At 41.6% G+C, this 22970-nt stretch overlaps 1 protein-coding gene across 1 annotated transcript in view; it reads right to left on the bottom strand.

The window, feature by feature from the left end:
- Positions 1-22970, bottom strand: part of LOC308301198 (phospholipase B1, membrane-associated-like) — a gene marked incomplete at both ends in the record, with an annotated part of 51852 nt that overhangs the window by 16670 nt on the left and 12212 nt on the right. Inside the window, 18 exons of the mRNA XM_080745095.1 lie at positions 1132-1209; positions 1418-1489; positions 2498-2593; positions 3016-3120; positions 3226-3307; positions 3816-3916; positions 4482-4547; positions 5062-5142; positions 5615-5666; positions 11125-11233; positions 11539-11582; positions 12033-12109; positions 12587-12645; positions 13997-14057; positions 14220-14294; positions 14864-14938; positions 16166-16249; positions 17468-17575. Of these exons, the coding sequence (XP_080601221.1) occupies positions 1132-1209; positions 1418-1489; positions 2498-2593; positions 3016-3120; positions 3226-3307; positions 3816-3916; positions 4482-4547; positions 5062-5142; positions 5615-5666; positions 11125-11233; positions 11539-11582; positions 12033-12109; positions 12587-12645; positions 13997-14057; positions 14220-14294; positions 14864-14938; positions 16166-16249; positions 17468-17575 (1425 nt within the window). The remainder of the gene's footprint in view (positions 1-1131; positions 1210-1417; positions 1490-2497; positions 2594-3015; positions 3121-3225; positions 3308-3815; positions 3917-4481; positions 4548-5061; positions 5143-5614; positions 5667-11124; positions 11234-11538; positions 11583-12032; positions 12110-12586; positions 12646-13996; positions 14058-14219; positions 14295-14863; positions 14939-16165; positions 16250-17467; positions 17576-22970) is intronic.

The following is a 22970-nucleotide window of genomic DNA, read 5'->3' as shown; positions in this document are numbered from 1 at the left end:
TGAATAATTCGGCTCAGAAAAGTAAGTTAATTTTCCTCTGGACGTACGCATCATCATGTAGGGGAGGATGTTACTTTCCACTGTGTTTGTATCGACAAGTTTCCGCGGGAGTTTACTGGAGACCATCGGGACCAAACTTCCGGGTTTAACAGCAGACATACAAACTCACGTCGCGTCGCAGATGCAACCCGTTGTGAGCTTGTAAATCGGCGCCGGAAGCTCGGTACAGACGTCTGCGCAATGCACTATGGGGTGTTGGAAACTCGTGGATAGAGGGTATGCACGTCCACTGGGACCCGCCCCCCTAATCTAGACTGAGTGGTAAAACATTGAGCAGCATGGAGCATTGCATGGAGTTTGGAGGTGCTAGTTGCAAATCACTCAACGGCCCTGCATATCACCTGTTTCTAATTTGCAAATAATGCAGGAGGCAGCAGGATGTTGTGTTGTTGAAGCTTGAATTATCCTCTTTCTATCTGCAAAGTTTTGGTTTCATAAAAATCCACCATAGGGATGTTATGAGCTACTTTCTGTCAAGACATTCTGTGCAGGTTTTTATTATATTTCCAAGTGTCAGAGTTTGGAAGCACTCGTTTTCAACAACACAACATCCTGCTGCCTCCTGCATTATTTGCAGGGTCCATGCTGGTGAGTTAACTTTGTTTAATACAATCAGATAGGACTTTTCTGTTTGGGTGTATGGGCTGTCAATGGCAGAAATGAGTTTTTTTCCACTCAGTAGGCGTGTTCCCACATAACTTCCAGCAACAGTGATGTCACGCGCATACCCTCTATCGTTCCAATGCACCATTTACCAGTTCAGTTGTTGCGTTCACCCTCACCTACAACCACCTCCTCCAATGGATGAAGATGCGTACGTCCAGAGGCAAATGAACACACTTTTCTGAGCCTAATTATTCCAAAGACTACAGATTACAGAAAAACCACTGAATGTTGAATGTTAATTTTTTGGGGGTGTAATTTATTTTATATCATGATGAACCCTTTAAGCCTGATATATGAAAACACACACAAAATAGCCAGTCACGAGCTTGTAGATGTGCTCTTGTTGGATCATGACACCATCGTATAACGGAGCACAAATGAAGCATGATGCAGTGGTACGCTTACTGGGATTGGTCCAGGTGGTGGGGAAGGGTCAGCGTAGGTGTAATTGCTGTTGTGGAAGGTCCGCACGTACGGAGCCGACTAGAATCAGAGAGAAGAGTTTTATACACATCACATCAGGAGATTTGAGGACCATGTGGGTGACTAACTTAAAACAAAACAAGCAAGCAAACGAAAAGTACATTTGCTAATGTGTATTCTACCCGAAGCACAAACAACACCATCATTCAAATAGCAGTAAAGTTGAGAATTGTTAATAACATTAATCACAACAAAAATGTGTGCATACCTTGGATGGACATTTCAATGAGATTGTGTCATTAAAGTCTTGTTTGAAAACCTTATGGCCAAGAGGCTCCAACTATGGGGAAAAAGAGCATAACTTTCAATATCACATCACATTGTAGCATTTCATAATAGTACATCTTTGTGTCAATTCATTTACAACCCTTTGCATCGTGCTTTGTTTAATCATAATAATGTACTACTACTGCCCGTAAGGTAACATAAATGATAACATTATGGTCATTGACGGGCAAGCAGAACCTCCGTCTGTTTTTCATAACATAAAAAGACACGTGCATCACATGTTGTGAGCTTGTATACATCTGCTATTTTCTGTGGCCAAAATTGGTACGCCAGATTGAAAGCGTTTATGGTTGATAACAACCAATGAAAAGTTACGTAACAAGATCTTGTGACTAAATAATAACCATATTGGATCCATTGGAACAGACACTTCATTTTAAATGTTAAAATATCAGATGAACTTGTACATCTACTTGGGCTGCTCAGCGGGGAACGTTTCTGTCCATGGTAGCGCCAGTGATGGGCAAGCTACTTGGAAAATATAGTGAGCTACATTACTAGTTACTCTTGATTAAATATAGCTCAACTACACTACAAGCTATCCCCAGAGAAATGTAGCTAGTTTCCGTTACGCTACTTAGAAATGTAGTTAAGCTATGTAGCTAAGCTACTTGTAGCTAGCTACTGCCCATCACTGGGTAGCGCAATGTGCTTGACAAAAATAAGAGAGAAAGAAACACCACTAGATAGCAATATCTACAGCATAGTTCTGTGTTCTATCCGTCTGTCATTCAATGTTATATGAGATACTTTACTATATCTACAGCATAGTTCTGTGTTCTATCCGTCTGTCATTCAATGTTATATGAGATACCTCAATGGTTTCCTGTGGAAATAAGCTTAGTCTTTTCTAGGATCTCCTTTTAGTAGACCTTGTACCAGTGAACTGTACCGTCATGAAACTGTACTTTTTCCTACGCAAACTTCTAATAAAGTCTTCAAAGCCATTTGTGAGCAAAGCGGTTGCTTGGTGTGTAGTAACACTGTAGCAGATTCCCACCATGTTGTTCCAGAGGGAGCGAGCCATCAGCGTCTGGGCCTTCTGGCTGAGATGGAAGCAGTCGGGTGAGAAGTAGGAGCGGTCGGGACGGCCGTCCTGTGTTTAACACAATGTGACGAGTGAGTCTTCCTTTCTACTGACTACATTTACAGTATTGACCTCAGTGGGGGACAAAAACAAGGTGCACAGTCAAATCTGTGCTCAAGTGAGTGCTCCTGTGTGTTAACAAGTTCAAATATTTTCAAAGAATTAATAGAGTTATGAACATGTAGATTGTCTATTTTTTGAAAATGTTTGAAATGCGCTTTAAGTGGTTAATGTGCTGGCTTGTTAGATTTAGTGCAAGTTGAGCTGTACAGTACTTGTACTGTGATGCGTTGAAAATGTAAAATAATGTTTTGATAAAGCTTCTTTAACTGAACTGAAATGAAATGAACAATTGAATTGAATTGAATTGAATTGAACAGAACTGAACTGAACTGAACTGAACTGAACTGAACTGAATCAACGCCTCTCACCGGCAGCTTGGGAACGATGACTTCTCTGAAGAAAGGCTGGACGACCACAGTGAAGTCTGTCCTGGTGTCATAGCGACCAGTCTCCACCAGATCATTCACCACACGCTGAAAGAACGAGACCAGAGCTGAAAGTGACGCTTGGAGATGGACAAAAAGAGGACGATGAGTGAGAGATTATAACATTATGGCCTTCCTTCCGGTGTCTCCTACCTGATACTCTTTGGTCAGCTCGGTCACCTTCTCAAGAGCAGTAGAGCCAGGCTTTGGTGAGATAACGCAGGGACAGAGAATCCTGGCAGGGGGGAGATATCAGGAGAGATACAGTATAAGGTATTTTATGATTGTCTCTTATTGATATGTCTGCACTGGCAGACAAAATAATAAAGAACAGGACAGAAGAGAGGAAGACCAACACTTATTGTCGTTTCTAAATGGGGTCTGGTGCTCTAAGTAATAATAGGGTTTAAGTGGTCTGGTGCTCTAAGTAACAGGGTATAAGTGGTCTGGTGCTCTAAGTAATAGGGTTTAAGTGGTCAGCCAACTCTTTTTCACCAAACCATGAAACAAGGGTCTTCAACAGGGGGTCCGGGACCTCTAGGGGGTCCTCAGATTTACTGCAGGGGGTCCAAAATGATGAAACTATATGGAATATATGACCAGGTTGTGGGGGTCCCTGTTTCATCTCTCTCTCAACTAAGGGGTCCTTGGCCTGAAAACGTTGAAGACCCCTGCCATAAAATACTCTTAAAGAGAGAGCTAATGCATTTGAAAGCATCTTTTGCTTTAGTGCTGAGACTTACTTGACCAGCCAGGTGGGACAACCCACAGATGGGCCAATGTGCATTTCTCTGAGCGGGATGATATGAAGAACCTCCACAAGGTTGACCAAGGTCCTGGGAACCTGCATGGAACATTTACATGTTTAGAACATCTGGACTAAAGGAATTACAGCATTCCTGATATGGCCTACTGTAGCATTTGTTTCTGTTTGTTTGTTTGATTGATTGATTGAAGAATTTATTAGAAGTTTGCAATAGAAAAAAGTACAGTTTCATGACAGTACAAATCACTGGTACAAGGTCAACTAAAAGGAGATTTCCACAGGAACCACACTTTAAGTATCTCATATAACATTGAAAGACAGACGGATAGAACATAGTACTTTATCTAGGATAATATCAGTTTCCAATTTTGAAGGAGGCTAGGGATTTGCTCTCCTTTAAGGCTTGTGGAAGGGCGTTCCACATGTTGATGGTATAGCAGGAGAACGAGTTAGAGCCTTGTTTGTTTGTTCTTACTTCCTTATGAAGAATATCCAAGGCATCACGGATGTGCTGCATACTAGTTTACTTACTTCCTTATGAAGAATATCCAGGGCATCACGGATGTGCTGCATACTAGTTTACTTACTTCCTTATGAAGAATATCCAAGGCATCACGGATGTGCTGCATACTAGTTTACTTACTTCCTTATGAAGAATATCCAAGGCATCACGGATGTGCTGCATACTAGTTTGTGGAGAATAAGATTGCTGTGGGCAAGAAGAAGGTTGATGAACGTTGTGTCAGGATTCGATTTGTAAAACACATTTTCTTTATCAAATAAATAAAATATCAAACATTTACTAAAACAGAATATATATACTTATATATGGAAATGCATTACATTCAGTCTGACAATAAGCAGGGATAAAACATATTCTCATCAGCCATAACAATATGTCTGATGGGCCCCCAGCAAATCAAACTCTGCTATAGAGGGTATGCGCGTCAGCGCGTGCATAAAGTGAATGTCAAATCGAGTGGCAAGTGAGTGGCAAAATTAGTTTAACGTCGTTTTAACGTTGTTTAATGCAATCAGATAGGACTTTTCTGTTTGGATGATTGGGCTGTCAAGGCCAGAAAGTATTGTTTTTGCCACTCAGTAGGCGTTCCCGTATAACTTCCAGGTATGATGATGTCACACTAATACCCTCTATTGTTATTTTGAAAATAACAATTAATGACAACTATATGAATTTAATATTAAACATAATTGCTACTTACTGAATTGTAGCAGTGATCACAGATGTCGTTGCCACCAATAAAAAGTGTGATCAACTTCCAGTCGGATTCAAAATTGATGCGCTGAACGAAAAGTTATTGCATGTGAATATATTGTTATCATAGTGTAATCATTATAGCCCTACAGTGGTGTATTTCACAAGATTGTTAGACATCACGCTGCCAAAATGAATTATGGTTTTATAAGAAGAATACTGCCTTGTCTGGCAAATGATGAGCTATGATGATCCTGGATGAATGATACCTTCAACCAGTGAGATAAAGGGATTTACAAAATACACGTCAGAGTTACACAATGGAGGCAATGGATAGCAATATACAGAAAACTTTGAACAGGCGTAACTTGGGCCATGTCCTAATTGCTGCCATGAAATGATGAACATCATTCACTGATAAATATTGGAGGATTTTTCTACAATTACTGTACATTTTCATTATGGCACAGAAGTGACACAAACTATATCAATCACAGGGGAAGCTATTGGGTTGTTTTTAAATGCAAAGGAGTAGAGAGATATACTGTACATGTCCTTACAGAGTCATTCTTCATCCTTTTTACGAGAGCTCGAGCCTGCGTTGGCATGTCCCTTAAAAGCAGAGGCAAAGGAAAATGACAGATCATACAAACCAGACATTTAAACTCTATTCTGCTCAAGGTTTCAGAGTGACAGATTCATGGTCAAACAACAAGTTATATATATCATTTGAAAGTTGGCGATCAATGTATGTCAACCCATTCACAATTTGGGGATATCAGATCATTTGTATATCAACTTTGTATCTTATCATCACAAACTGAACCCTGTTTCAAACTTGCCAAGAGGCAGTGGTAGAAGAAGGAAGAACTCAGAAGGAAGTATATCGTCGTTGTCGGGTGGAAACCTTGTAGGCCTATGTCCAAAAGTGTTCGTTTTGTATTTATCATTTAAAAAAAGAACTAAAAAACTAGTGAAAACAGCCGATCTACAAGCACACAACGCCTCGCACCGTAGATCTGCTGTTTTCACTAGTTGTGTGCGACGGCCTTGTATGATGAAGCAGGGCTTTACTTTACAAAAAACATACAAATTTGAAACTTGGAGATACGAGGTTTCTGTCCGACAGTGACGATATAGTTAGTTATATAGTTTAAACAATCTTTCTAGTTCAATGTGTGGCAGTGTTCACACACCACAAGTTTAAAAACAACGGTGAACGATATAGAGTTAGTGTGGTTTCCCCTTAATCCAGTATCTGGCTTAAAGTCCTGTTCGCAATTTGGTGTTAGGGGAGTTTCTCACCTGAACTGAGTCAGTGGGTCCCTAGACATTAAAAATCACAGAGGTGCTCGTCCGCCATAGTGCCAGGAATGGCGCAATGGCCAAATCAAATATGGCTGCCATCGGCTATGATGAAAATCCAACTTTTCTGTTTCTGGGTGTATATGCACATGTAATACCTCTATTTGGACTAATTGTGGTGTGGGGAATTCATTTCTGATATTGTTTTGACCATTTTGGGCGATTTGGACCTCAAAAGGTCATGGTCAAGGTCATTTTGCTATTCCGAAGACCGTGGGCCATAACTTGGCCATTGTTAGGAGTAAAAACAGGTGCAGTAGGTCTAAATCAACTAATGCTGACATGTATAATTCATTTATGACATTGTTTTGACCATTAAGGATCATCTTGTCTTTGAAATATCAATGTCAATGCCATTTTTCAAAAACGATTTTGTTCATTACTTGCACTTTTATAGTATTTTGTGAAAGTTTGTTACTATTTTATAGTAAGTTTGTTTTGTTTATAACAAAAGACATACTAGTGAGAAATACAACAAGTAAGCATCCACATTTAACTTTAAATTGGGGTTTAAAATGGGTGTTTAAATGAGCAAATAAGACTATTTATGAATAAAAGTGACAAATAAAATTACACAACAAAATCACACACACAATTAAATAACAATTTCCCTCAAAGTGCACCATATTGGGATTGTGTGCATGCAAGTTAGTATGAGGTGTTTTTACAGGATTGATTTGGCATTGTTCCATGGCAAAATATGATGCACAGAACTCCATCAGTGTCGAGTGTCTTGCTTCAGAAATGGCAGGAGTGTACTAAAGTCAAAGTGCTCCTTCCATCCATCAGAGCTTGACATTGACTTTTTGAGGCAGTTGTCCTTTGGACAAGTATATTTCCCATTCACTTGTCCGGAGACAAAAGTCACTTGTCCGGATAAAAATTTCATACATTGAAATAATAACAAAAGGACGGCTAATGACCCCCCTTGCTCCCTCCACTCCATAGTATGGGCACTTGTCCCGGACAACAGGACAAGCCTTTATGTCATGCCCTGTTCCATGTTCCATTGGTTCTAGTCTTTCCTCAGGTTCCTTGGCTGTTCAAGCAGGTGGCAAGAAATGCGCTAGAAAGGTGCCTTGTTGGTCTCAGCAGTTGTACTTCTCTGCTACCAATACTGTGTCTTGTTCTGTCAAGGTCTTTGCCTCTCCAAAGTTTGTTAGACATTGTACTCGGTCAGAAGCCATAACTACATGTTTAATCCTCACCTGGCCCATGCAGTCATCTCCTGTCTCCAAGGCATATGTGCCTTGATCACTGTCTTGGCTAGTGGTGCTCCAAGATGAGACTGCTTGATGCAGTGCAAGTGAGTCTCACCAGTGCCATACTGCTGCCAGATCTCCTTCATCCCCAGTGCTTGGAAATATGGGGTGTAGTATAGCAGTAATGTGAAGGAGACAACAACTCTCTGGGGTCCGCTCATAGTTCCGACATCCCATTATTCTGACCATTAGGTTAGTGAAGGTTAGGGATAGGCTTAGTTATAATGGAGGCTGTACATGCACCAGGTGTCAGCCTCCTTAATCCTATTCAAGATGTCTGGGATCTCTTCTCCACTAGCGACATCATCAACAGAGACAACAGAGCTGATAATGGTAAATGGACTGCATTTACAGTATATAGCGCTCTTCTCCAAAGCGCTGTACAATGTATTTCACATTCACCCATTAACACACACATTCACACATACATTCACACCAAGAAACCATGCAAGGTGCTCATCGGGAGCAGTTAGGGGTTCAGTGTCTTGCTTAAGCACACTTCGACAAATAAGCAGGAGGAGACATAAATCGACCCTGGAACCTTCAGATTCCAAGGCAGCCGTTCTACCTACATCGCCACAAGCTTGAATGGCCACCATATTCCGAACACACAGCTGGAGAGCTGTTTGTTCACCTCAGACACCCAGAATGTGTAAAGTTGATGAGGGATGGGTGCGTCTATCGACTCTGTTATCTCTGATGATGATGAGTGGCTCCCTGCAAAAGGGGCTGGAGATGAAGAGATCCCAAAGATTGAACTAGATTGAGGAGGCTGTCACCAAGCTGCTGGTACATGTGGAGTCAACTGGCCCTATTATAACTAAACCTACCCATAACCCTAACCTAATGGAGGGAATAATGGGTCGCCAGGATTATGAGTGGACCCCAGAGAGTTGTCGTAGTGATACTTCCAAGCACTGGGGATTAAGTAGATCTGGTAGCAGTATGGCACTAGGTGTGCAGCGGCACATGCTTCTACAGCATCAAGCAGTCTCTCATCTTGGAGCACCACTAGCCAAGACAGTGATCAGGGGACATATGCCTTGGAAACTGGAGATGACTGCATGGGCCAGGTGGGGACTAAGCATGCAGCTATGGCTTCTGACCGAATACAATATCTAACAAACTTTGGAGAGGCAAAGACCTTGACAGAACAAGACAGCATTGGTAGCAGAGAAGTACAACTGCTGCCTGAGACCAACAAGGCACCTTTCTAGTGCATGTCTTGCCACCTGCTTGCAACAGCCAAGGAACCTGAGGAAAGACTAGAACCAATGGAACATGGACGGATGCAAGGAACACTTCGACTCTCGAGGATATGGCTGCCTTGCTGAATACATCCTGTAAAAACACATCATACTAACTTGGATGCACACAATCCCAATATGGTGCACTTTGGAAATTGTTATTTAATTTTGTGTGTGCTTTTGTTGTGTGATTTTATTTGTCACTTTTATTCGTAAATAGTCTTATTTGCTCATTTAAACACCCATTTAAAACCCCCCTTTAAAGTTAAATGTGGATGTTTACTTGTTGTATTTCCCACTAGTATGTCTTTTGTTATAAACAAAACAAACTTACTATAAAATAGTAACAAACTTACAAAAAATACTATAAAAGTGCAAGTAATGAACAAAATCGTTTTTAGAAAATGGCATTGACATTGATATTTCAAAGACAAGATGATCCTTAATGATCAAAACAATGTCAGAAATGAATTATACATGTCAGCATTAGTTGATTTAGACCTACTGCACCTGTTTTTACTCCTAACAATGGCCAAGTTATGGCCCACGGTCTTCGGAATAGCAAAATGACCTTGACCATGACCTTTTGAGGTCCAAATCACCCAAAATGGTCAAAACAATATCAGAAATGAATTCCCCACACCACAGTTAGTCCAAATAGAGGTATTACATGTGCATATACACCCAGAAACAGAAAAGTTGGATTTTCATCATAGCCGATGGCAGCCATATTTGATTTGGCCATTGCGCCATTCCTGGCACTATGGCGGACGAGCACCTCTGTGATTTTTCATGTCTAGGGACCCACTGACTCAGTTCAGGTGAGAAACTCCCCTAACACCAAATTGCGAACAGGACTTTAAGTCAGATACTGTATTACCTGTAGGGCAACCAGACTACAGTGTCCGACTTTATTCCTTCCATCTTTCTTTCTTTTTTTCCTTCTTTCCTTCTTTCCTTCTTTCTTTCTTTCTTTCCTTCTTTCCTTCTTTCTTTCCCTTTCCAGATCAATTTTATTTTGCCACGCTACTCCTGACACACTTTTGGTGTCACACACTTGGGCCATATGTCAAATCCACCGGCTTCATCGGGAATCGATTCCGTGCATTTTGCTAAGACATTATATATACTGTAGTATAATGTAATACATAATGTAATCTAATACATATACTGTAGTATATACTGTACATGTATTTGTGAATTAATTTTCTCAATTGACTTTAATTTAAAATTCAACTTTTCACAAATATGGAGATGACTGACATCATATATGTCTGACATCATAGACCACATGAGACTGACACAGTATGTCCATATATGGGCATTCCAAGATATGGGCTCAATATTGATGACATGATGGATCTCTATATATGGGCATAAAAGGGACAAGAATGGAATGGTTAGCACCACTCGAATATGGACGAGGACTGACAGATACAGAGATATTTAGAAGTGTGACACTTTCTATTGTTATTGTTATAGTGCTTGGTGTGAAAAACACACTGGCTGCGAATGACGAGTGTCAAAACAGTTGAAATGTTGTCAAGGCACAACGGACGAGGAGAGACGGAGAGGAGCGAAACAACAGCCTCTGGGCATGCTTCATTTGAAAACAGAATACTAATAATCTGAGTTATAGGAAATACTCTGAGGTAAAAGAAGCAATATTGTTGGGTCGAATCCGATACTTCCGTGACCGTGGAGAGGGGTCCGTTTCTCAGTGGTTTTGTCATCTAAATAACAAATTGAGCTCCCATGCCCCTCGCAAAAATGCAGGGAAAATGTTTGACAGCCGCTGAAAGTTTGTGTCTCATTCACTTACTATAAAGGAAAAAATCCCCCCAAAAAATCTGCTTTAACCCATTTAGGCCTGACCTAAGTTTTCTGAAAAATGTCAAATATTATTCAAACGTTTCAAAAACAAATATGTTGCTAGTACATACTGTACGTGTACTGTACCCCCCCCCCCCCCCCCCTCACATGCTACTTAAAGCAGATTTTGGGGGTAGTTTTTTTCCTTTATAGTATAATAGTGTATAGTAAGTGAATGAGACACAAACTTCATTTTGCCCGCATTTTTGCGAGGGACATGGGAGCTCAATTTTTTATTTAACCTTCATAGTTGACAAAACCACTGAGAAACGGACCCAATAGCACAATGTAGAAATACTTTGAGAGCTTTCTGGGAGGACTCACCTGCTCCTGTCTCCGGCCACAGCCTGGTTGAGGAAGGCCTGAGGCGTGTCCTGCTTACCCATCCCTACCGAGTAGCCGGTCAGTAGAGGGTTAAAATGCTTCAGGATGTCTAACAGAGAACAAAGAAACAAACAGTATATGAGTTATTCTAGCAGATCTACAAGCTCGCAGCGCGGCTGTGAGCTTGTATATCTGCTATTTTTCACTGGTTAAAGCATTCAATAATTCTAGGCCTAATTAAATTAAGCGTTGGTATGCCATACCAACACATTGTCAGCTTGCAGATACTGTAGGCTATTTTCATTAAAACAAACGGACGACTTTTGACAATAACGACATGCTCAAAATGTTTGCATGCACTTTGAAAACCATACTACAGACACGACACAAACACAATGCAGACGTAAGACTCACTGGGCAGAGTGGTGACAGTGGTAAGGTTTTCATCTCCACCAATGCTGTGAGGGGAAAACATTTCAGGCATTAGGGCATGCTCGTTGAAGCACTCGTACCGTTGTTCATTTATGCTGTATCTAGATCAGGTGCGATGTTAGAGAACAGACTAAAGGGCCATTCCCACTGAGAACTATAACTATAAAAGTATAGTTTTAAAAAGTTATGTGGATGGCAGTGTTCACATCGACTATCAAAAAAACACACAAATATTTTTGCTGAGCCAAGAGCAAAATGTGGAAGTTACAAGGAGGGCATTTCAGCAGAGTACAGTAGCTTACAACAGTGTATCTCAAAGTGGATTCCAGGGACTCTGTGGGTTCCTTTAGTGGGGTCTAAATTGACCCACACAAGTCTGTAACTCTGACAGTGTACAAATGGAACCAAATGACCGTCCATTTGGTTCCATTTGTACACTGTCAGAGTTAAGGGGAGACCTTGACATTTTAAAATACCTCCAGGACAATCCTCTAAACTGGCGCAGCACATCCAGGATGTTGTTCTGGTTCTTGGCTCCAACACCGTTGCCTGCCTGCCAGTGAGAGAGGGTCATGTAATGTTACAGAAGGAAGATCATCTCTGTGTCTTGGATCTATTATAAATAACAAGTTCAGTTGGTCGCATCGCAAGCTGGTAGATTGACTATTTTAGCAAGATGTCCTTTGGCAAAGTACAATTAATATTGATTGATAGGCTAATGGGAATGCCACTGAGGGTAGGCATACATGTCAAGTTGTAACTGTAGTCTTATGTAGACAGATGCCAGGTCATTTGTAGACCGTTCTTTAGATCTTTTGATATCAAACTGCTTAGACTGATGATGGGTTCTTGGTTTACCTATGCTCCAAGATTACTTTATCTATGCATTTGATGTATCACCTTGTGTTTTCCTTGCTTACTGTAAACTGCTCTGGATTAAGAGCTGTACATTTGAAATTGCAGTCTCTCTCTAGTCTGTTGATTATAGGCTATATCTGGCAAAGCAGGTCACAAATAATGTTGAACTTACTGTAAGAGAGTCTCCTATAGCAGCCACTACTTTGATGTCCGCTGGCCTGAGGGTATGGACTGAAAAAACACAGAGATCCTCAATGAGCCCTTTTTGTACCCTTTGTCTTTTCAACCACTAAAATGCGCTTTTTAACATGTACTTAAAGGACTGGCGACACCGGCCGAAAATTAACATTATGATACAGTAGGTCACGTGGTGTTTCTTCAAACAGTCTGAGAAGGAGGCGGGGCCGTATCAGTTGGTGGTGAATGTATACTTCGTCCGTCGTGCGGTGCCGCGCAATGCATACTTCGTCCGTCGTGCGGTGCCGCGCACAACCTTGTTGTTAGCGTGTAGCGTGGCTAGCCGCTAGCGCTGCACCGCACGGCTATTTGCGAGAGCTATTGTGTGTGTACACACACACACAGGCTACACACACAGAGTGTATGAGCCACGGACCTCAGTCCTCCGAGACAGCAGGACATATGTCTGCTAAAAGGGCTCAAAGCTGCCGAGGAGGAGGAGATGGCTGGACGCTCGTTCTAAGCTTGCTCCGGTGTTTCCCCCAGTGCGCCTAGAGTTTAGAAACTCGCCTCACTACCTCCAGTTCAGCCGTGCGGGCGCGGTTTTCCCCCAGTGCGCCTAGAATTTAGAAACTCGCGTCCCGGCCAGGTCCTCCAGTCAGGTTTAGCGGAAGACACAGCAGGGTATGGCCGACAAAACCGTCCCTTAGACGGGGAGAAGCGTGTTGACTCTCGTAACGAATCTCTGACACCTTTTTTTGAAGAAGACATGTACTTTTTTACCATTTTATAGCGAATGGTGTATAATTTTTACCCCTAGAACTGATAGTTTTAAAGTTGGTTTAGAAAGTCGGAAACACGCCTCGGACAGCTTTTTTTGGGGCAGTTTCAAAAGATAATGATATGGATACTCGACTCCGCGAGTCTCCGCCCCTCCGCCCATATTAGCCCAATCAAAATAATGTATTGCCGTTACTGTACAGAAAGTACTACTTTCAGTACAGTAACTACAATAAATTAATTTGATTGGGTAATTTAACATGGGGGTACATGACATCATTAAAAAAATTGGCTCATTTGATAGCCATAATTAGCTGTTTTGGCCGTGTCACGCCCCCTTTAACATTCACCATTTCACATACACACGCAGCAATCTTTGAATGCATGCTGCCAGCCAGTAGGCCATATGTGCCTCCGCTAATTCTTTTCACATAGTCTAAATATATAATTTATTATAACGGATGTCAATGGGACAGTCCGAGATCCACATTTCTTTTGTACGGTATGTAACAAAGTAAAGTATAACATAATACAACCAAACAAGCGGTCACTCTTTTGTTTATTACGCATTATGATCCACTGGGATCATCGTTAGTTGGCACCTGAAGGCCGGGTAGATTCTTACCTGTGGTGGGTGGCGAGGGGGAGGGGCCGAGGTCCTCACAGGGCATTTCTGTGCCCGTGATCTGAAGGCACATGACACGCACGTCAACAACAGCAACGGTCACCAGAACAACGCAGACGGACAGCGTCGCTAGGACCTCCATGTGGCCCTAGCTGTCCCTCATGCTATACTGTACTGTCAAAGAGATACTAGTAGGCTGCTGCTACCGGTATGTTGTACTCACTGGGTGAAGCAGAGGAGAAGCCTCACTGTGGCGATACGATGGAGAGTTCCTCTCTGTTCTGAGGAAGGGACGGTCCTGGAGAGAGAGAGAGAGAGAGAGAGAGAGAGAGAGAGAGAGAGAGAGAGAGAGAGTACAATGTACAGTATGTGGAGGAGGGACATGATGAGAAAGACGGTATTGAACGTGAAAGAATTTCATGCGTATAATTTATGTGACACATACATTGCTTGTACAGTAGATCTGCTGTCTTCATGTGTGTGCATTCTATCTGGTGTACTTGTTTAAATATCGTCGTTGTCGGGTGAAAACCTTGTCCAATCATTTTAAAAATGATTTAAACTAGTGAAAACAGCCGATCTACAAGCACACAACGCTGTTTTCACTACTTTTGTGCGACTGCCTTGTCTGATGAAGCAGGGCTTTAACTTTACAAATCTGAAACCTGGAGATACGAGGTTTCTGCCCGACAGCGAAGATATGCAATGATGAACATTTAATAAAGATTTTCAAAAGATTTCTAGTCTACAGTACAAGCTTACGGCTAGACGACTCTAAGTATTTTACAGAGCCATATCAGGGCCACAGACTGATTGAAGTGGAACAAATCAAACTTGTATCAGCGAGTAAGAGTTGTGTCTTCTTACCTCACCAGGACAAGGCACTGGGATGCTCATTCCATTGTCCTCTGTGTTGTGTTGTTGGACACTCTGAGGCTGTAGCTGAGGAGACAGACACGCCATTCAATCACTTGCATCAACAAGTAGGAAAGACAATGACTGTGTGTGTGTGTGTGTGTGTGTGTGTGTGTGTGTGTGTGTGTGTGTGTGTGTGTGTGTGTGTGCGCGCGTGAGTGCGTGTTAGTTTGTTTGTTTGTTTAAAATGCTCAATGTTCATTTAATAATGAGCATGTCCAAATGGAACCAAGTGGAACCAAATGATTAATGATTGACTAAATGATTAATAGTCCATTGGATGGTTTCATTTATTGGTTCCATTTGGATGGTTCCATTTGTAATATTAAACCAAAATGCTAGCCTGACACTGAATTTTCATCTAGTTTCACTCACACGTGGCTAGTGATTCAGGGGCTGGAGCCAGGCTACCAAAATACAGCAAACTCTGTTCAAACTTAAATGATCTGTTATATGTTAGTATTTCTATCAAGAGCTGAATGGAGATAAAAAAAATATGCCTCTAATGCTATTTCAGATGTTTGATGGTGGGGTTGGGTCACCCTTAATTTGTGGCAGTGTTGTATTGTCAGGGTTTATGAAATGTAGAATAAAGGGACATTTATTTTTCATGGCGAGTATGACATTGCAAGGGGAAAATAAAGCTTTGTAATACCCTGCCTGCTCCAATAGCTTTTTAATCATTTTACACAAACCTTTCAGTGCCATCACTGATTCCTGAGCTGCCGTTTTGTGAAACAGTATTTGGTTAACAGGAAGGTTGTGCAGGATATTTTATTGTAACTTAGATGATTATATTGTGACAAAAAAAGAGTTAAAAAGAGTAATTTAATTTAATACAGACATATTTATATCGTTTTGGCTAACAGTTAGGAGATAATGCTTTGCGGCTAAAACAGGAAAAGCCTTGGATTCTATTGTTGTTTTTCAGTGTATTATTGAGCTTGAGGGAGAGCAGACGTGGATGTCAAGTGAATGCCAAATAAATCGTTTTGTATGCCACGTTTCTTCCTATATAAAGCAGAGCTTAGGTTTCATATTTTGAAGGTATCGTTCATCTAGATTTCATAGGTGAAGGTTCCCTGAGATTCTCTGTTTTCACTTATACAAGCTGTCACTTTACAAATCAGTAGGATTTGACCCTCAACTTTACAAACACCGGTGTGTGAATAAACCGAGTTTGCCCAGTTGCCATAGCGATGTGACATACAATTGACAGCAGAGGTGAGAAGCAGGATGTGCGGTGATCCTTACCAGGTTAGCCCACATCTGTATGGTCAGCTCATCAGCGTGGCGCGATGCTTGAGACTCAGTGGGCAGTCTGGGCACTCTGCCATGCTGTTGAAAGAGCATGAATAAAAATGTCTGTTCAAATCTTTTCCTTTTCTTTAAGATTTGTTTTTGGGCTTTTATGCCTTTATAGGACAGTAGACTGACACGCGGCAAAGGTCAACTGGAATCGAACCGCCGCCACCGCCAGGAATCCATGCCTATGTGGCAATGCCTAAGTGGTATGCGCCTGGACCAGTCCAGTAGGCCAGCAGGCGCCCCCCTAAATCCTTTCCTTTTCTTAATGATCTGTGTAATGTGTGCACTGAGGTAACCTAGAGGTGTGCATGCATACTGTAGTTCAGCTGCTTGGTGCATTGCCTTTCATTTAGAGCAAGGGGTCTTCAACAGGGGGTCTGGGACCCCTAGGGGGTCCTCATAGTTAATACAGGGGGGGCGCCAAATCTTTATGCGGTATTATTATTATTTCTTTTTTTACATTAACCCTTTCCAAGCCACGGGGAGCCCCTTAATATTAAAACCGTACTATATCGGACTTCCTAGGGGGGGGGTCTCAGCCACTCGTCTTTTCCCGTACTTTCCCGTATTTACCGAAATAAATGATTTTCATCCGAAAATCGGCGATCGTCTAACCTTCCCTAGTCACCACTCGTGCATCGATAGCTCATGGCTGGTCTGACATGAAGCAGAAGTGATGTCATGGCCCTTTCCTTCTCCAAGGCACCTTCCCACATTCGGTTACTGTCTGTACACGAGTGCTTCTACTGCAGCCGTGCTGGTGGCTATGCTAGCGAAACTTTTCAGTTCTACTCTTGAGTCACACGTGGATTATTTGAGGGGACATTTACGTGAACGGATCGCGCACGCGAAACGCACGTGGGACATGATGCGTCAGCCGAATCTCCCACTCTAAGCCAATGCAGATTGAGTTTTTCACTGGGAACTGGGGTGAGTATACAACGGGGGATCGCGGTATGGTAATGGGGGATGAAGACCACGTGATATAGCGCTGGATGTCTGGTAAAATGAATGCGGTTCAGATCATAATATAATAATAGAAATTTCACGGCTAATCTACCAACAACCATTCTTTTTCGGACGGCAAAGTGTTAATCACTGAACCCTAGAATCCTTATTTTGAAAAATATGTATAAAATATTATATTTATGATATGCTATGATATGATATGATATTAATAATTGCATACAAACGTGTAAAGTGAAAACAATACTGGAGGGCAGATGGGGTCAAACATCAGTCACTTACAGCAAAGGAGGCGGGGTCTCTCATAAGAGGCGTGTCCTGCAGAAGGACAGTGAAGTCCTCTCTGTCATCAAACCATCGTCTGCTTTCAAGGTGTTCGCCCAGAGACTCCTGTTCAATGGAAAGAAAACAGGTTTATGAATCACAATTTACCAATTCAATGTCCCAAACCGTTCCTGTTATCATTATTATTTAGAACAGGGGTTTTCATAGTGGGTGACGGGGCACCCTGGGGTGCCGCAACGGTAGTCCAGGGTGCCGCGAGATAATTTGATAATAAATGAAATTTATTTGGACACTTGAAGAAATATTCAGTATCATTTTAAACTTGAAGTACAAAGTTATTTTCAGTCAGTTCTAACCAAAATGGCTATTATCTCAACATTTTCCTCACAACATAATCACTAAAATATCGTCACTGTCGGGCAGAAACCTCTGTCGCACAAAACTAGTGAAAACAGCCGATCCACAAGCACACAACGCCGTTGTGTGCTTGTGGATCTGCTGTTTTCACTAGTTGTGGGCTCGCCTATAAGGCGAGCACACTTTAGATATTGTCATTATTGTGGGCTCGCCTATAAGGCGAGCACACTTTAGATATTGTCATTATTTATCTATCAATCAGTAGACGGGATTTCGGTTCCTTTCTACTCCTACATACTTAGTGAGAAAATGAAAATAAAAACATCAATGTGTTCGGTTTACAGTGGCGAAGTGTGCTATAATTTTTTAAAGCAATCGGCCAAATGGTGGCGCAGTAGGAAGCCTTCGAAAGTGCGAACTTTGAACAGGTATAGCTCATGCTCTGTTATACGTACAGCCATGAAACCTGTATACACGTATGCGTCTCCTCATGCCGAACAACTTTTACGCTCTGACTTTTGACCTTTGACCTTTAGATGCCCCAGAATTTTGAATAATATGAAAAACAGTAAAAATCTATCTCCTCCTGGGATTTTTGCTTTTCGCGCACGAAACTTTTTTCACATGAAATTTGAACCTATATCTACACAGGCTATGTGGTGAGAAGTTTGTACGTTAAATAATGATTTTTTAATAATTCAATGTATATTGCGGTTTTATGCAAATTATTCTTCGGCCTCTAAATCATACATGCAAAGTTACACGTTCATGGCATTTGGCAAAGATGTAGAGGGTTAGTCAAAGTATCACTGAAACCAATTTTATTCCAATCGGCCAAAGGGGGGCGCTATACGAAGCGTTTGAAATTTCAAACTTCAAACGGGCATAAGTCATGACTCGTTTCGTTTGAAGTCATGCAACTTGCTTACACGCGTGCTTTGACTCAAGCGGAAGACATCTGTGTCTTTGTTAAGTAAGCTCCGCCATTCAATTTTCCGCCATTTTGAGCAGTTCGTAAAACGCATAAACCCGCTTTTATTCTGGAATTTTCACGTCACGTGCACAAAACTTTTTTTACATGAACTTTGGACCAATATCTAAAGATCTGTCAGATCGGATTTTTTCTTTATAATTGAAACGTGCTTTTTTTAATAATTCAATGAATATTGCAGTTTTATGCAAATTATTCTTCTGTCTCTAAATCATACATGCAAAGTAACATGTTCATGGCATTTGGCAAAGATGTAGAGTGTTAGTCCAAATATCACTGAAACCAATCTTACCCCAATTGGCCAAAGGGGGGCGCTATATCATTTTGAGCAGTTTGTGAAACGCTTAAACCCGTTAGGATTTTTTTTTTGCAATTTGCATGAAACATTCTACACACAATCTAAGGACCTTTATCTAATATGCCTATGAAGTGCGCACACACACACAAATAATAATAATAATAATAATAATAATAAATATAGCTGCAAGCAGCAATAAAAGTGGCCAAAGCCAAAAACACCTCAAATCATGAACACAGCCAGCAATGTGCGTGAAATCTTGCAAGCACATTCCCAATAGGTCAAGGAACAGATACCACCCTTCTTACATTGGCCTGTTATAGCGCCACCAGCGGGTCAACTTTTGCACAACACATTTTTGGAACAAAATGGACCAATCTTTGACGTCAGTAATAGTCCAGTTCTATTTGTATTTTCGTTCAAATTTTCTGGAGATTAGGAAAACTATATATTTTTGGAAACTTCAGAGTGTAACAAATCCGAATATCCATGATTCCATTTGCGCTGAAGCCAATATGGTGGTCATCTTGGACTTTGAAAAATGGCGACCTTTGAATATTCGTTTTTCAATATCTCGACTTCTAGATTATGTAGGATCATGATTCTAGTGGCTAAATCAACATTTTTAGGGTTAGGAAATCCAATGGTGCTAATTAGAAATATTCACAAATGATCAAAGGCACAGATTTGAGTCATCATCCTTAATTTGGGGGGCAAAAGGTAACATTTTAATATTCATTTTTCCACTATTTTGAACTACAGTACATAGGATCATGATTCCAGTGGTTAATCTAAAATGTTAAGGAAATCAATATATTATCTGAGGAGACAGAGACAGATAATTTCTCTCATTGACACAAAATCGTGTCATTTATTTACACCCAACATAAAACTGAATCGATTAGGTTTCAAACTATCAAGTACAAACTGGTATATTTCTGCTGTCAGGGTGGAAACCTTGTATGAACAAAGCAGTTACTTCTCAAAAAATGGAAACAATAACCTGTTCCAATGGATCCAATGAAAATATTATTTAGTCATATGCTTTTGTTAATGCTTTTTGCTCTTTCAATATTCATAAACCCACAGAAAAACACTTTCAGTGAGGGGGAAGCAAAGACCAGGTGGAGATTGACGTAGTCAAAGGGGCAGCATGGGTCAGAGTTCTGAGTGGGCAATCTGCGTGGCGCCTGGTTCTAGAGGGTAAGGCTAGTCATAGTCTGTGGGTCCTGTCCTGTCTAAACAGGCTAACCCAGGGGTCAAAAACTGCCACAAATACAGGTTATAGTAAGCTAGAATAAATCAGCAGGCAGAGAATAGTGGAATAAGTGAGGCAATAAATGATCTGGCTACTCAGTGGAAACAGGCAAGCTTAACTGTAGAAATAGCAAGAACACAGTAATCTATACATCATCCCCATTATCATCATTGCTGTCACTAGTCAATGTATCTTGACAGTCTTCATTGTGACATCAATAAATGCAAAGACAGTGACATTGACCATCTCAATGATTGCCTCTGGTACTGTGAGGTAACTGATTTCAGCTGGCCATCCTCATCCTTGAAATAGCCATTGTTGAGTGGGTCAAGGAACTCCTACTGAGCTACGTGTGCCTGACTCCACACTCTGGCCTCGATATGGACTCTATGCTGCATAAGAGCACCAAGTGTGGGTGGAAGCTTGTCCCCTTCTGCCATGTGTTTGCAAATAGATGCCATCTCAGTTCAGGGGTGTTTCCCCTTTGGTAAGTATGCAGTGCATACAAACTTAAGCCCCCTTTCCACTGCAAGGTGGAACCAGAACTTTCCAGAACCTGAACCTATTTTTTTGGTTCTGGTGTTGTTTCCATTGCACACAGCCTGGTTCCAGAAAAGGTTCCTGGAACCTTTTTTCGGTTCTGCTCCTGAAGTAGAACTAAACTTGAGTTCTGGGAACCTATGGGCGGGGCCAGCAGCGCTGCTGCTCGGAGCCCGGTTAGTTCTAGTTATATGGAAACAAAAGCAGAAGTTCTGGTTCTAGTTCTGGGTCTGCCCTACAGTGGAAATTTTAGTTACTGTAGTTTGAAGATCCTGTTACATGGTTTAAGAAAGCATCTTCAGAGCCTTGAGGACAACACATCTGTGTCTGGGGAGAAGAACATTAGCTGTGCATCAAAGAGTTTGCTATATGAAGCCAGAACTGTAAGGTGGATCAACAAGGTGTCTGCTTCTTCATAGTTGTTGGCTTTAAAGTGCAGTTCACTGTTAATCTTTGTGTGTCCTAATAGCGGACCCAATGACAAGCATGGGGGAGTCTTTGCTGTATTCAATGGTCTTTGATTTCATGCCTTTACAGGAACAGACAACACTGGGAACACTGAGATTTTCGATAGGCAAATCTACAATCTACAGCTACCTCAAAGCTGGTGATGAAGTCTTCAAGGCACTGAAGATGCTTTCTCAAACCAGTGATGTAACAGAGGATCTATTAACTACAGTAGCTAAGTTTGTATGCACTGCACTTACCGAAGGTAAGCTGAGAAGGCATCTATTCTGCAAACACTTGGCAGAAGGGGTCAAGCTAGCTTCCACTCACACTTGGTGCTCTTAAGCAGCATGTCCTAAAAGTCCATATCGAGGCCAGAGTGAGGAGTCAGGCACACATAGCTCAGCAGGAGTTCCTTAACCCACTCAACAATGGATATTACAAGGACGAGGATGGCCAGCTGAAACAAATGAGTCACATAGATGTTCTTGCAGATCAGTGGAGCTACCCTCTATGGAATTATGTCAGTGTAGTACTGACTTCCAAAACGATGAAGGCTGTCAACATAAATCAGCTAGTGACAGCAATTATAACATTGAAGATGATGTATAGACAACCGTGTTCTTGCTATATTGCTACAGGTAAGCATGACTGTTTCCACTGAGTGTATTTATTGCCTCACTTATGCCACTATTCTCTGCCTGCTGATCTATTCTTGCTTGCTATAACCTGTATTTATGCCCGTTTTTGACCCCTGCCTGTATCTGGATTTGACCCTTGCCTAACGCCCTTGTATTCCAGCCTGTTTGGACAGATCCCCAGTGTTTGGACCAGGACCGGACCCACAGACTACGATTAGCCTTATCCCTCTTGGACCAGGCGCCACGCGGATTGCCCACTCAGAACTATGAACTATGCTGCCCCTTTGACTCTCTCCACCTGGTCCCTTTGTAGTCTGGGAGCCAAAGGGTGATTTTTGGCTGAACGTGGATTCGCCTGTAAAAGTTTAGCTAGGGCGCCCGAGTCGGCGACCTTCGGGGTCACCACAGCACCCACAAAACTCTGAAAAGTGATGACTCATCACTAAAGTCGATGGGAGCCCAACTTGATTTGGCCGCTGTGGCGACCCCGAATGTCGCACACTCGGGCGCCCTAGCTAAATCATTAGAGCATGCCCTGAGCTACATCTGTGCTAAATTTTGCACTTTTAGACTGATTAGCACGAGAAAAGAAAAAAAAACCTAAGGCCCCTAGCCCAAGGAATGTTTTTTGTGCAAAACAAATGCCTGCAATGGATTCAGCATCATGACAAAACCCTAGTTAGACCCCTCAGATCCTACTTAAATACCCAGAAAAAAAATGTTTTTCTGGGTATTTTCCTCCTGTATAGAAAGTCAATGGGAGCCCAACTTGATCTGGCCGCTTTGTACCTGCCTCTTTGCCTGTTATTGGTCCTATATCTGTTTGGTGAAAGTTTTTGCTATTTGCGGAAGAACTTATCACTGAAATTGTCTATACGTGGGGTTTATGAATAATGAAAGAACAAAAAGTATAGACAAGAGCATATGAAAAATATCTTCATTGGGTCCATTGGAACAGGTTATTGTTT

The sequence above is a fragment of the Nannobrachium achirus genome, assembly GCF_963921795.1.
Source record: "Nannobrachium achirus genome assembly, chromosome: 16".
Taxonomy (NCBI): domain Eukaryota; kingdom Metazoa; phylum Chordata; class Actinopteri; order Myctophiformes; family Myctophidae; genus Nannobrachium; species Nannobrachium achirus.
Note: the sequence above shows the minus strand (reverse complement) of the source record. Positions and strands in the feature narration are given on the sequence as shown.